This window comes from Lutra lutra, chromosome 13 (genome assembly GCF_902655055.1).
Source record: "Lutra lutra chromosome 13, mLutLut1.2, whole genome shotgun sequence".
In the NCBI taxonomy this organism is placed as follows: domain Eukaryota; kingdom Metazoa; phylum Chordata; class Mammalia; order Carnivora; family Mustelidae; genus Lutra; species Lutra lutra.
Genome location: NC_062290.1, coordinates 82,394,055 through 82,409,216, shown reverse-complemented (window position 1 = coordinate 82,409,216; position 15,162 = coordinate 82,394,055). Strand labels below are relative to the sequence as shown.

Here is a 15,162-nt window from a genome sequence, read left to right as displayed (position 1 = left end):
TGGTGGGCAAAAGCTGATAGATCTGGCACACGCCTGTGTCTGTGAGTGACTATGTGTAAAAAGGTCCATGAGATGTGCACAGGAACACAAGATGTCAGGGAATCTAGCCGCCAGTCGGAGTCTGAGTACACTGCGCACAAGGTCTGTGCACCCAGGTGTGACGGGCTTGAGTGTGCCCACGGGGGAGTCTACAGAGGCCGGGTGCCTCTGTCCTCTGGTCTCTGCAAGTGTGTCAGACTCATGCACAGAACACGGGTCCACACGGGGGCTGCTGTTCCCAGGGCTTGTTGGCCCACGTCTTTGCATGTCCCCCTCCCCAGAGTGGGGCCTGGCCAGGCCAGAAGCATCTCAGGGGCCCCTTGGAAAGGGAAAGGGTTGGGGGGGGTACTCACGTTGCCCAGGTCCAAGATGAAGCAGTCACCATTGTTGAAGCTCTCCCAGGACACGGGCACCTCGGTGGCGCGGACCACACGCCGCCCTTTGACCTGGAAGAGTCTCTGCACCACTACTTCATTGGGCACCACATGCTTGAAGCCTGACGCCACGCCTCCTTTCTGTTGAGTCAAGCAGATAGCGTCAGTCCAGGGCAGCCGGGTCCAGGGAAGCAGATATGGGGGGGAGGGGCGAACTGAAGGAAATTCCGGCTTGCAGACCGGCGGCCTTCCAGCAGATTCCCTGGATGGATTCTACCTGCTGCCAGCCCTTTGAATCTCATGCTCTAGAAACAAAGACCCCTGGGTCCACTTGCCTGAATTGAAAAGCTACAGACAGTCCTTTCTCAACACCAGCATTTCCCAAGGAATGTTCTAAGAACTTTGGCCCTCCGAGTTATTCTGCAAGGAAGGGGCTGCAGGATGCCTGAGGCACGGGGAATGCTTCTTACTGGCTCCCAGACCGTTCACAACGCACGTCAGCCTAAAGAGGCTCTGAGAAGTCCTATGGTAAAGCAATGGCTTGCCTTTTGTTTCATACAACATCTTCCGACCTTACGGAATCAAGAACCGCTTTCTCTACCACATCCTGCCTGCGGCTCCCGTGCTCTGCAAAACCATTTTGAGAAATGCTAATCCCAAGCTTTCCCATCCTTCCAGCCTCTCCAGGAAGATGGTTCCAACCCACGCCCCCCTACTCCCTACAACCTACACCACCGGACTGTAGCAAGTCATGCCCAGCTGGGCCTTCAGGGGCAGCTGTGGGTCAAGTACAGAGCACCGACCTCAGGGTCAAGTCCTACCCTGCCAATAGCGTGCTGGGTGACTCTGGGTAAGTCTCCTCCCCTCTCTGAGCCTCTCCTTTCTGTAATGGGGACAGAAATCCCTGCTCTGCCACTCTCTGCAGGGGTCGTAAGTCCCAGGGAAGGGGCCTTCAGCAGGCCTGCCCTGCTCTGGTCAAAACTGCCCTGGGCTCAGGAGAAACCGAGTAAAAGGGCCTGGCCTTCTCACCAATGGTCCCCAGCCCCAGTATGACAAGTGAGAGATGAAAAGGTCCTTACAGAGCTTCCCATTTTCCTCGTGGTAAACTGAAGCCCAAAGATGTGAAGGGACTCGCTCAAGGGCAGTCAGCAAGTGCATGGCAAAGCTCAGGCGGAAACGTCACCTCCCATTCCTGGGCTGGCTCCATGTACCATGGGGGTGGAGGCGGAAGGGCTCCCGCCAAGGCCAGAAATGTGGCCTCCCTGTCCAGGCCCCTTTCTGCCACCTCACTTTGCAGAGCAAAGGACTGAGTTTAAATTGGGCTCTTATTATGCCTATACACGGTAGCAATATAGAAGTGCCGGTGCGATGACGATGCCCACAGTGCTGGGCATTCTGCACACATCATCTATGAGGAAGGTATCCTTATCCCCATCTTACAGATGAGGAAAGCAGAGTCCAGAAATGAAGGGACTTACCCAAGAGCTCACAGCTAGTGCATGATGGAGCTAGGATTCGAACCCAAGTGTGACTGAATCTATACGGCCCACATTCTTCCCCCAACATCAGGTTTTCTTAGAGCAAAGGTAACTAGGGTCACCCAGGACAGAAGGCAGAAACAAGCCACTGCTCAGAGCAAAGTGGGTCCAGTAGAAGAGTGGTTTCTCCCCTTGTGAGTGAAGCGCCCCCTGGTGTCCTTTCTTGGTAGCAGCACAAGACCTTTCAAGAGCATTCCCTTAGGCTGAGCCCGGCTGTCCAAGGTGTTCGCAGATGCTTTCCCTCCACCCTGCTTCATGGGCCCTCTTGCTGGGGGGCAGGTGAGGAAGGGCAGCTGAGGAAGAAGATGCAAAGCCCTGCGCTCACCTGGTAATGACCACAGAGGCTGCCACTTAATAAGCCCATCCCCGGGAAGGGGGCACCTACTTGCACCTGCTTTACACACATGCGATTGGGTCCTCACAACAAGCCACTAAGGGAGGGACCCTCATTACCCCACTAGACTAGAAAACTGAGATCCAAAGAGGTTATCCAGGTTAGCCCAGGGTCCCAGCTAGTTGGTGGCAGTACGTTCAAGTTCGCCCCTCCAGGGACCCAACCTTGCTCATCTACCAGCCCAGGAACTCCTTAGTGTCCGTAGACAGTCCTGACCCAAGGACTTTGTTCGGCCGGAGGTAAACAGGCAGCGGATCTGAAAAGCTTTCCCAAAAGATGCTGGAAGGACAGACCAACCATTTCCATGGATTCCTCAGAGGTGAGGAAATGGGGCCGTGGCAGAAGAGAAAAGCCCTTAACTCTTTTTTATATGTTTCTGAACTATTCCACTTGTTCAAGCATGCTTTTGTTATTTGAAAATAGAAACTTTTTTTTTAAAAAAGGAAAAGGGTTGTTTTATGTTATAAATCTCGGTTTCAACAAATTCTCTGTATGTGAATTTATAAAGTAAAAGGATGCCTGATATTTCATGACTGTGGACATGAATCTCCTGATTAATTCACTTCCCAATCTAGGAAATTAGACTTGGAAACATGAACAGAAAGATATAAGCAAGCTCTTGGAAGACATTAGTAGATCTACAAGTACAGGGGGTGGAAATTTTCACTGCAATCTTTAGAACTGGTTGTTGTTCTATATGGTCTAATTATTAGGTGAGCAGAGACTGGCATCACATTACTCGAACAAAATTCAATAGATGGTCTTAGAAGTCACTTTCCAAATTAAAGTGATGAAATATATATATACATATATATATGTATCAGTATACATATATCAATATATATATATAATATAGAAAGAGAGAGTTCCCTATCTCTATGAATATATATAGTTATATGCTCATAGAGAAACATTACCCATTTGGTATTGGTCTGGGTCCAGGATATACATTATATATATATATACACAGATATATATAATTTTTGTGTATATATATACATCTGTAAAGTTGAATTTGGTGTATATCTTTAAAAGTAGAATCATGGAGAGCTTTTACTTTCTAAAACCTGTATTTCTAAAAAAAACAAAACAAAACAAAAAAAACCCTGTATTTCTATAATGTTTGACACTTTACAAAAAGCTTGTACTACTCTTGTAGTCGGAGAAAGAAAAAAAAGCTACAAAGTTTTACATTTCTTAAAATGTTTAACTGTTTATAAGACAAAGAAAAATGTTTTGATTGGCGGCTGGTCCCCTCCACCCTCTAAACTCTGGGCTCCTTATCTAAGAGATGGGAGGGAGGCCCGAAAGGGCTCGGTGGGGCCCGGGGCTTCTCTGACTCAGCTCAGCCCAGATTCTGTTTGAACAAAGGGTTTCATATAACCCAGCCACAAGGGGTCCCTAGGGTTCTGTCTGAGAGGTGGAGGAAATTGGAAGAGGAGGAAAGATGGACAGACTCTAGAAAGTGCAGTACTTTTAAGGATTGGGGGGAACAAGAGGGGCCAGGCCCTATGACAGCCCTTTCTAGTGGCTCCTGTCCCCTCCCTGCCCCTTCTCACACCCCGAGGGCAGAACCGGTTCTGAGGAGCAGGCTTTCACAGGAACAAGTCTTGCGTGACAAGCTCCGCTCCTTGGGGATCTATAATTGATGAGGGCGCCAGGCCAAGAACTTTAGGCCTGCCAAATGCGGGGGCAGCTGGAGGACTTGCAGAAGGTGGAAAACAGGACCAGCTTTGAACCTCCTATTTCCACCAGGAGGAGCCTGGGCCTTTCAGGACTGAAGCCCCAGATCTGGTCCCAGATGCTCCCTGGAGGCTGCCTCAGAGTATGGCCCAAGAACATCCTGGAGAAAGCACCAGAGGGCAGGGGCGGCTTGCTAGCCATGCAGATTCCTAGGCCCCATCTGCACAAAGATCAGAGACCAGGGAGGCTCGAAACATTTGCTCGGAGCCCCTCTGTGCTAGGTCCTTCACACTGAATCCCAGCTCCGGCTTTCACAAGCTCTGTAAGCTGCTAACCTGGTCCAGAGACGAGCGGCTCTGTCCACACAGCAGCAACAATAAACACGCACAGTTGAGACAGGCCCGATAAGCGTGTGAGAGCACTCGGCCACAGGCATCTGGCTGGCCCGAAGCCTCACAGCAGTGAGAGGGGGTAGCCTTGGGTCCTGATCCTCAATCTCCCTGACTCCTTGTCAAGTGCTCTTGCCACTTCCTGCCCTAAGGACTGCAAAAAGGTCTGGTCCTTCTCCAGCTCTGGGGCCTGGGTCCCAACCTTCTCACCTCCTCTTTTTAATATACCAAGGCCTCATAAAGGAAGAAGGCGGAGCTGGACAGCTCAGCAGGAGGCTGTGGGTACAGATCAACTGGCAGACAAGGGGTGCTAGGGAGGCCCCAGGGCATCCAGCCCAGCTTCACCCAGCCCAGGCCCCGAGTCCCTTTTCCCAGAACACACCCTGCTGTTTGTTATCTCAGTGCTTTCCCATTATCCAGTCCCCTGTGTCTCACATGAGCAGGCCCTGTTCACACCCTGTTGGCACAGAGGACCCTAAGGCCCAGAGAGGGACGATGACTTCCCTAAGGTCACACAGCACATCAACAGCACAGATGGGGCTTCACCTTTGTAGGAGAACCCGGCTCATGAGAGGCAGAGTGGTATAGTGGAAAGAATGCTGGGAGTCAGGAGATCTTGGTTCTAGTCCTGGCTCTGGGACTGACTTGCTGTGCGACCCTGCACCAGTTGCTTAACCTCTCTGTGCCTCAGTTTCCCTCCCTACCTTCCAATAAGATTTTTGGACTCTGACATTAAGGCCCACCTGGCTTTCAAAGCTTGGGATCCCCTCCCTATCATGACCAAAGAGAACTACTGCTTTGGAAACCTGTGGCTTTCCCTAAGCCCTTTCATTTCCCAACTACCCTTTATCAAATCCTCTCTCCAGGCCTGAAGGGCAGGTACAACAGGCTCTCGTGTAACCAGAGAGGAAAGGGAGGCTCTCAGAGATGCCAAGTGGCTGCCTTGTCACACAGCATATCAGGTCAGAGCCTCTCAGGGCTCCTAGCTTGGCTTTGCCCAGCACCACCTGGCTGAGGGTTGCTGGCGAAGAGCTCTGTGTTGACTCAGACTCATCAGGGTTCAAGTTTAAGGGGGATTCTAATGAGGAAGGTGGTCAAGGGTACCCTTTCAAATGCCTAACGTGCGGCCTTCTGTTGGCAGGGCCTAAGCACTAGTGGGTGCTGGAACAGGACTGCTGGGAAAGCGATAGGCTGGGTCCCCACCCCTTGCTTCTGGGGCTAGGAAGACAATCCTGTGAAGTGATGAATTTTCTTCTCTCCATTTTAAGATAAGAATCAGAAGCTCAAAGAGGCAGTGTGATTTGTGCAAGGTCACAGAGCTAGGAAGGTCCAGGATTCAAACCCAGGACTAGCCAGCTCCAAAAGCCAAGCTCTGACACATCTGCCACACCACCCCACGAGGCTGAGAGATGGGTGGACCTAAGCGAGCTCTGCCATTGGTGCCTCTGTCACTAATGCCTGGGACCTACCTTGTACTTGAGGCCAGACTTGAAGTAGCCCAGGAAGGTGGCCGACTCGAAGCCCTGGACCTCACGGTGCTGTACGGCCCGGCCATTCAGGTAGTCATCCAACTGCACGGTGAAGATGGCGGCAGCTCCGCTCTCGTCCTGGCTGCACTCATTGCCTGGGGGGGGGGGGGGCAGAGCAGTGTGAGCCTGGCTTCCCCAAAAGCGGTCCCAGACTTCCAAGGAAGAAGAGTCCAGAGCCCCCAGGGCTACCCTGGCCTGGCTAGGGAAGCTGGGCAAGCCCCTGCCTTCTGTGGGCCTCAGCTGACCCATCTGTATAATGGGGCAGTCAGGGCTGGACTCCATGGTCTGTAAGAGTCCTCTCAGCTCTGACACATCCCCCATAGTCACCTTGCACTCGTTCCCCCACACTTACTCTCAGACCTCTAGGCGTGAAGTTGGGCCCAGGACCAGTGGTTCAATTCACAGATTAGGAAAGTGAGGCACGGGGCGGGGGGAAGAGACAGGATTTATGTCCTAGCAGAGGCTCCTGACTCTGAAGGGCAAACTGGGGTGTGATTGGGACTGAGCCAAGGAAGTCGGCCCCAGCTCTGAGCACCACGGGAACTTCTGGAACCCTCAGACACTCTCGTGAGGTCATGTGGCATTGTCACCATGTCCCCTCTTCAGAGCTTCTGAGTGACCTGCCAGAGGGCAGAGCTGGCGTCTGACCTGGAACAGGCTGGCTCTGGAGTTTCGGGACACCACTAGCCAAGGGGCTGGCACATTTCTGATGCCCGGCGGTCGCTCAGTTCCCATGGGCGCTTCCTGGGGACCATGAACTTTACAGGGGAGGGGGCGGCCTCACCAAGCCAGTAGTGGAGGTCATACTGCAGGTTCCCATTCCTCAACTGCACAGTCTTCAGGATGACGTAGGCGTCGCCTGTGAAGAAGTCTCCATAGAGGTTGGGGGGCACGGGCACCAGGTCAAACTTCTCCACGCGCCAGATCTGCAGGCCGGGCTCCTTCCCCGCCTTGAGGAACTCGGGGTGTTCCACCACCATGCTGCTGGGCTGGAAGAGATGGGCGGAGCCTGAGTGGGGGTTGGGGCCTGGGTGAGGACAGACCCCAGGGCACGAGGGAGGGTGGTTTCCAGCCCCAAGAGCATCTCACTTGAGCCTCTGACTCTCCCCGCTCCAAGGCAAGTCTATCTCTGTCTCTGAGAGTGAGCAAACAGGGCAGAGTTTAGGCTCCAGACCCTGTCCCTGACCAGAGTCTGTCTCGCCTCCTTAGCTCACTGGTGATGGAGGGACAGAAGGCTCTACCTTCCTTCTCCCTCCCTTTCTTAGTGCCAATTGGATGGGGCAGCTGAGGCATGGAGAGGTGAAGTGATTCTGTCCTGGACCCCCAGCTAGGAAGTGGTAGAGCAGGAACTGCCCACAAGATCCAAGAGCATAAACTCTGGAGCCATAGGGAGACCCCCTCAGATGGCAAAGGTAAATCTGGGGGTTCCCAGGGGTTCAGCGTGTTCCCTTCTAGCATCCTCAGCGGCTCTTAGAATTAGAAGGGTCCTCAGAGAGCTCATTATCCAACCCCATTCTGCAGATCTGGAAATTGAGGCCCAAACAGGGGAGGGGACTGGCCCAAGGTCACACAGCCTGTTTGCTTTTTGCTCTTTGGAAGATTTCCCATTTCCCACCCATGTCCCCATCACATTCCCAAGAAGGGCCTAGATGACTGAGCCCAAGTGGCCTCCTGCGCTGTTTGCCTCCTCCCTCCTGCCCCCCCACCAATATCCCACCCCCGATTCCATTTCTTGGAAAAGGTGGAGAGGAGGCAGCCAGGGTCTGTAGGAGCCTGTTGGAGATGAGGTGGTCAAGGATGGGGGAAAGGCCGTCCGACATGCACAGGGGCTAGAGATGGAGCAGGATGGTTAGCCTGGAGCCGGAGGGCAGAAATCAGCAGGCACAGGTCACCTCGGGCCGGAAGATAGATCTAAGGGAAACCAGATGGGGAGAACTCGGGCAGAGGATTTAGAAACACAAAAGGAAACCAGGAGAGAGAAGGAGAAACCAGACAGGGCAGACATATCAGGGAAGGGAGAATACATAGAGTAATGAGGATAAGCAGACAGGGGTGAGGTCATACAAAAAAAGCAGGGGGGAGATACTAGAGAGGGAAAAAAGATATCAGACGAGAAAGAAGAATATGAAATGAAAGAAAAAAATCAGAGGAGGGGTCCAAGGACAAGACACATCCTTGTGACTAAACCTCTCTGTTGCCTGGGAGCAGGAGAGCTCTGGTTGGCCTGAGAAATCAGGGTAAGTGACCACCCTGCACGCTTCCACTGTGGAGGCTCCTTGGCAGTGGGCCTGACAAATTTGTAATCGTAAACCGTGCAGTGGTCCTTGACTCTGCTATTCCCAATCACCTGCTCCCTACTTCAGCCCACTCATGACGGACACCAGGCCTGGGCCAATGCTGAGACAGGAGTCTAAGCCCTGAGGCCTTCTAAATACCAAAGAACTATTTTGTTTCCGCTACTGGTTACTGCATGTGGTTTTGTCCGTTTCTATGGGAAGGCAATTCAGTACATTCTCTGCAAGTTATTCACAGACTGTCAGGGCCGGGAGGGATCTTAGAGACAAGCCTCTCGTGGCCCACACCGTTGGGGAAGGGAAGCGACTCATCCATGGTCACTCTGCCGTCTGGGAACAGAGCAGGGACCCCGGCTTCCAATTCCACGCTGGGTGCCAGCCTCCCTCACGCGGCACAGTCAGGATCAGCAGTCACTGTCAAAAGCGCAACCCTCAGGCTGCTCAAGATCCTAAAGTGTCTTCTGAAACATCACAGATTAAATGTTCAAGACAAAAAAAAAAAAAAATCAGAAAGGAGAGAGAAATCAGGCAGAGGGAAAAAGAGAAATCAAGAGGTGGAGATGGGCAGGGAATCAAAAGGCAGAGGCTAGGAAACAAGAAACCCGGCCAAGGTGAGGTTAGCCTCTAGGGAGGAAACAGCCAGGCGCCCTGAGGTTCCCACCCCCAATCCACGGGAGCCCCGGAAGCAGCAAGAGATACTTACAAAGCAACAAAACAGTTTTTCCATTCTAGACCTGAATTACTCCCCTTTTCCTAGCGCTGTATCTGCAAGAACTTACAATAGAGAGTTACTCCGGGAGCCCCCGGGCCCCCCGGGGAACTCACCCGCGCCTGGGGCACCCGCCCCTGGGTCGCCTGTGCCTGGGCGGTCCCACGCGACGGGGTGGCCGCGAGAGCTGGCGGCGACAGCGCGCTCAGCGCCAGGACTAGCGCGCAGAGCAGCACGGGCGCAGAGTGGTGCCGGGCCATGGCAGCGCCAGAGGCAGAAGACCCCAGTCAGCAGCCCCGATCTCCCCGGTCACGGACCCTATATTGCCGCCAGCCCTTCCCACTCGACCCGGGGACCGCCCCTCAGAGAGGGCGCGGGCCGTGAGGGGCGGGGATTTGGCCTGGAGGATGGAGACGTTGAGGATCCAACCCCGACCGACCCGACTGGGCGTGGCTGTCCCTTCACCCCTGCTCTGGGGGCGAGACCAAGCAAAGGGCCTGACATACAGCAGGCGCCAACACAATGCACACTAAAGGGGTGCATGCAGGTAGGAAAGGCAGAAAGCCCGGCTCAGCCTCCTGTGTGCCCTACGCAAACCCCCTCCCCTCTCTGCACCTAACATCTCCAGCAAAAACATAAAAAATGGTTTCGAAGGTTTTCCACACATCATATAAAGGCTGGCAGCACCTCACATCCTTTACAGGTAGGCACTATGGACAGCCCCGTTTTACAAAGGGAAAAACTGAGTGTAGAATGGTCAGGTCAAGCAACTTGCACACAACTAGGAAATGATGCAGCCAAGATCTGAGCCCAGGTAGCCCTGAGTGGAACCTACCCAGGCAGCATGCAGCTGCCCCCAGCCAGGGGCGGGAGTGCAGGGGGCTTGCCCTCACTGCTCCAGTGAGCAAGCAAGACTCCAGAGGGACAGGCAGACCTCTGGGCTCCTGAGACTGCAGGTGCTAATTTACTCAAGACTGCCTTCTTTCCTTCTTTTTAACCAGTTTGTTTTTATTTTTTTAAGACTTTATTCATTTATTTGGGGGAGGGGCAGAGGGACAAACAGACTCCCTGAGCCCGGAGCCCAGCACAGGCAGGACCCCAAGATCAAGACTTGAGCCGAAGTCAGACGCTTAACCGACAGAGCCACCCAGGTGCCCCAACAGTTTTTATTTTAAAAAGGTTTTATTCTGGGGCACCTGGGTGGCTCAGTGGGTTAAGCCTCTGCCTTCGTCTCAGGTCATGATCTCAGGGTCCTGGGATTGAGCCCTGCATTGGGCTCTCTGCTCTGCAGGGAGCCTGCTTCCCTCTCTCTCTCTATGCCTGCCTCTCTGCCTACTTGTGATTTCTCTCTCTGTATAGGATAAATAAATAAAATCTTTAAAAAATAAATAAACAAAAAGTTTTATTTTTATCACAACTTAAATTCACCTATTTGTACAAAGTTATTCCCTCTCCTACTCTACTCAGTTCTCCCCAGGAGCAACCTATTCTACCTACGTCTTTTAGCTGATGCTTTTGGACTTACCCTCCTGTCTTAAATACCAGGTGCTTGCTGGTTCTTGCAGTGGTTGGTAGTGGTTCTGTGGATTTGTGTGTGGTTCCCTACCCCACCCACCCAGGGGCAGAGGTCTTTTTTCAGTTCCAGATCTTATCTCTTAGCTGCCCTGGGGAAGACAGGGATTTAAGTCTCTTCCCCACTCCAAGGCTCCCTTCCCACCCCTCCACTCTCCCCAGTGTTGTGTTAGAACAAATACTGTTCCAAGTCGAGGAGGCCTACCTCCCACCTCCACCAACCCCTCTTTCCTCCCTCCAACCCCTCTGCTGGATCCACTTCTCTTTCCAAGTTCTCTTTCCATCCTCTCTCCCAACAGCCTAGTGCTATGACAGGAAGCAAACAGAGGAGCTGGAGACTTGGGTTTGACCCCCACCTCCACTGTGCCTCAGTCTCCTCATCTACTAAATGGGTATAGTAGTTGCTGAGGATTAAATCAGTCTGTAGGTATGAAAATGGCCTGGTACCAACTAGGTAAATGGGAGTTCCTGTCCCCATTCTCCCCAAGCTATGGTCACCTCTCTCGGCTCATCCTGGAGACCAGCTTCTATCGAATCAGGCTGAAGTTTGCCCTGTACCACCCCGACTTCCTCCCACGTGAGAGTGTCTGTGGGTCAGATAAAGAGCTAAGGAACACACAGAGAGAGAGAAGGCAATTCAGACTGTAGGGATTACAAGGAAGCTTCATGATAGAAAGGACTTGTGACCTAGGCCTCAAAAGACAAGGAGGAGGAAGATTAAGAATAAAAGACATTCTAGGAGGGGGAACAGCATGGGCAAAGGGCAAGCAAACACAGGCCACATTCAGTGGGTAAGGAGGGGTCCAGCCTAAAACACAGGGTTCAAGGAGAGATGAGAGGGTGGCAGGAGTCACAGCAGCCCGTGTGTCCTGCTGGAATCATCATCTCAGTGTCCATGGGGAGTCCCAGGGAGGTGCCCGAGGTCTCGGGGCTGCGTGCCTAGGCCTGGGCTGGCAGAATCTGCATTCAGAGCTCTTCCCTCTTGCTGGGGATTTGGAGGATTATAAAAACCCCACAGTTCCTATAAGCTCTTGCCGTAAGCATAAACCGGTTTCACCTCTCTGGATAGCAATTTAGCTCCCCGAATTCAAGGAAGACACAATGCAACAAAGTTCCACTTCCTTCAGTATTACTTACAAAGAAACACCAAAATATACGTGCAAGGACGTTCACTGAAGCATTGTTTGAAGGAAACTGGAAAGGACCCAAGTGTCCCGGTTCAATAAATTATGGAGCCTCCATACAATGGACCACTTTGCAGCTGTGAAGAAAGAATGAGCTGGATCTGATTATGCCAGCCACACAGTAGGGAGGCAGGAAGCAACGAGAAACCTCTAAGTGCAAAAGGCAAACTGTACGAGGACTAGCGTCTGGCTCCTCTCCTCTTTTGGTAACGGTTCCATTTCTGCATACATCCTTAAAAAGTCAAGGAGGGGAAACCCCAAACTGTCCCGGCAGTTTGCTTGAAAGGCACAAAGGGGGAGAGTTTCGCCCGCGAATACGGCGGTGGCTGCCTGAGGCTGGAGGGAGTGCCCAGATCACGGTCATCAGCCCGCGAGGACACCCAAGGGTGATGAGAACATTCTAACACTGGAAAATGGTGACAAATTACACATCCGGAAAATCTACCAAAAACCAGAGTACCGAACGCTTACAATGGGCTAATTGTCATGGTATATAACTTACACCTCAACGTACTTGCCTGGAAATAAAATGAGCTGTAGGGCTTGAAACAATTTACAAGAATGTATGCATCCATGGTCGTTGGGTTTTTTTCTCTTTTTAAGAAGAAATAATACCATTCGAAATAGACTTCAAGTGATGCCTGCTCATTAGACAGCTTGGAAAACACAAAGTAGAAAGAAGAAATTTCCTCATCCTCCCAGTCCCCAGAGTGAAAGTGAGTTGGCAGCTAGCCTAGCTGAGCTGTTCTTCTGGAGCACTGTGGTCCCGACCTGGCCGGCGGGTGTTTCACAGAGGGCTGCTGTGGCTTGGCCTTGGCCCTGGGGGTCACTGACCACCAGCCCAGGGTCCCTGCCCCCCAGGTTACTGATTACAAAGGCCCTGCAGCTTTGCTTGTCACATAGCTCGGGGATCCTGGGTCCTGAGCCTCGGAGACCTGGCGAAGAGACCCTGTCCCCTTCCCCCTGGGGTGCCCAGAGCCTGGAAATTCTTGCTACCAGGCAGTGGCGTGCGTGGGCTGTGATGGGGCACCACGGCTTTACGCTGCTCCCCGCCCAGGGAGGATGCATGAGTTCAAGACAGCAGGGGGTTGGAGTGCAAAAGAAAGACCCCTCGGTAAAAAGGAAGAGGCTCAAGGGCTAGCCCTACCTCTGTCACTGACTTCTTGGGTGACTTTGGATAAGTCCCTGTCCCTGTCAGGGCCCCAAGTCTCCACATGCCCCATGCAGTAGGACAGCATGCTGTGACTCTGAGATGCATTCCCAGAGACTGGCTGTGCGACCACATCCAGAAGCTGCGTATCTGTGAGCCTCAGGGTTCCCATCTGTAAAACAGGTGCACTGGTGGGGGTCACGTCTACTGGACCCTCTGATTCAGACAGGCCAGGGCTCCTGACCTGCAGAAGGAGACACTACGGTCAACAATGCCCCCTCACTTCCGGGTCTAGACATCTCTGGAAGAAGAGAGGGAGGGAAGCAGTGGGGGAGAGGCAACACCAAGTCTCCTCAGCAACCAGGGGAAACAGGCATTCAAGTCCCCATGTTACAGACGGGGACACAGACTCAGGGAGCTTCAGTCACTGGCTCAGGGACACTCAGCTGGAAGGAGGCACTGCTGAGATTCCAACACAAGCCTGGCCGGCTCTAGTCCCCAGAACTGTCTGGGGGGATCAAGCAGGACCGCCTGTCACCATCCGCCCCCAGGCAGGGAGCAACAGTGACGTTTCCAGATAAAGGGCCCTAAACCAGTCCGTAAACCAGCCAAGCCCAGGCCAAGCCTGGCAGCCAGGAGTCTCTGAGGCAGCCAACCCCTACCCTTCACCTCCAACACACACACACCTTCCAGACTGGGGCAGAAGGTCACAAGAAGGCCCTCTTGGCCTCCACATACCTGTGTGAGTACCTGGGACGAAGGCATGTCCTAGGAAGACCCTCAGCTGTGGCCCCTGAACAGAGGACAGACTGAGGTAGCCGTACTCTGGGCCACTCCCAGGCGCTCAGGTCAGGCGTGGTTTCTTTGAGTGGGGCGGGGGGGGGGGGCAGGCTCTGCCACCACCCGTCCTGTGAGCCCTAATCCCTGTTCTCCTCTGGAACTAAGACATCTCCCCAACCCTCGAGCTTGGCTGCTCCTGGCTCCCCGCCACTGCCCTGTACCCACTGGACAGCTTTTCAGTGTCTGCCACCGGAAGGGGCCCATGTCCCTCCCCTGCAGTTGGACCCCCTCTGGTCAGCTCCGGCCCTGCTCCCTCTCCTTCTGTGACCTTAGGCTTGTCTTCTCGCGTCTCTCTGGGCGTCGCAAGGCAGCTAGCAGAGACTGGAGGAGGCGACCTCACCCTCCGCCCCCAGCCACTATGTACAAAAGGCCCTTGGCTGGGCCTGGAAGACACCACCCTGTTCTTTTCTCTTCACCAAACACTGCCGTCCCTGACCTCTCTGGCAGCCCGCCACTCATGGGAAGCCCTCTCTCCAGGAGCTTGTTTGCCTTCTGGCTCGCTGCTGTTCCCTGGGTCCTCCTGGGAACCCCCGCCCCTCTAGCCCTGGATTTTGCTAATTGGAACAATAGTCAGTAAACAGAGAAGCCGGTTATGAAACCCAGTGAAACTGGACAGGGCCTCGGTGCGATGTGGGGAGCCTATGGACTTGAAAGCCCACGGGTTTCAGAACCTGGGAAATTCCGCTCCTGGGACCAGGGCCTCAGTCTCCTTATCTCTAGAATGGGAGAATGATACCTATCTCGAGGAGAAGCGAGGAGGCCCAAAGGCCCGGCACATAGGAGGAGCTCTGCAAAAGTCAGCATCCTGAACTGAGGCCTTGGCTCCGCACGTACACACGCAGGAGAGGAACGTGGCAGGGTGGGAGAGAGGTTACAGATTCCACAGTGAGATTCTTGAGTTCAGGTCAGAGTTGTGTGACCCAGAGCAAGTTACCCTCTCTTCGGAGCCTGGGGTCAGCCCTCTGTAAACAGGGATAGTCTGTAAACACCCATGAAAGGGTGGCTGGGAGCTCTGGAGCCGGGCTGCTGGTGGGAGTTACCCAGAGGAGGAGTTGTTAGCTGCAATGTTCACTAGTCCATCCTCTTTGTAGATAATGACACCAAGAATAAGAGTGTCATTTCTCAGAGTCTCACAGCAAGTACCTGGCAGGGCACCCTTAGAACCCAGGTCTCGGCTCCCAGATCAGAGTTGAGGCCTGAGCCCATGACAGGACAGGGTCCCCTGGAAGAGCCAACTGGATCTCCGCCTTGGCCCCATCTACCCCGGGTGTGGACAGCTGTTGGGGAGATGGCCAGTAGAGCTTGGCTGAAGCCACATCCAAGAGGCCAACTATCCTAGGGACCGAAGCCACTGGCCCTTTCCCAGTTTCCGGAGGTAACCCCACCTAGTGCTGAGAGCCAGCCAGGACAGGACATTGAGAGGGGGCCTGGCCCCACCACTTCCTGACCCTGTGCCCTGGAAGCAGC

At 53.5% G+C, this 15,162-nt stretch overlaps 1 protein-coding gene across 5 annotated transcripts in view; it reads right to left on the bottom strand.

Moving 5' to 3' along the window:
* Positions 1–15,162, bottom strand: part of GSN (gelsolin) — a 54,323-nt gene that overhangs the window by 17,479 nt on the left and 21,682 nt on the right. For 2 of the 5 annotated variants that reach the window (XM_047699382.1, XM_047699380.1), the window contains 3 exons: positions 6,731–6,935; positions 5,887–6,041; positions 393–554 (listed from right to left, as the gene is read on the bottom strand). In XM_047699382.1, the coding sequence (XP_047555338.1) occupies positions 393–554; positions 5,887–6,041; positions 6,731–6,926 (513 nt within the window). In that variant the 5' untranslated portion in view covers positions 6,927–6,935. Of the gene's footprint in view, positions 1–392; positions 555–5,886; positions 6,042–6,730; positions 6,936–8,943; positions 8,983–9,065; positions 9,267–15,162 lie in introns of those variants that run through there. The other 3 variants (XM_047699378.1, XM_047699379.1, XM_047699381.1) reach the window with 3 other exon arrangements.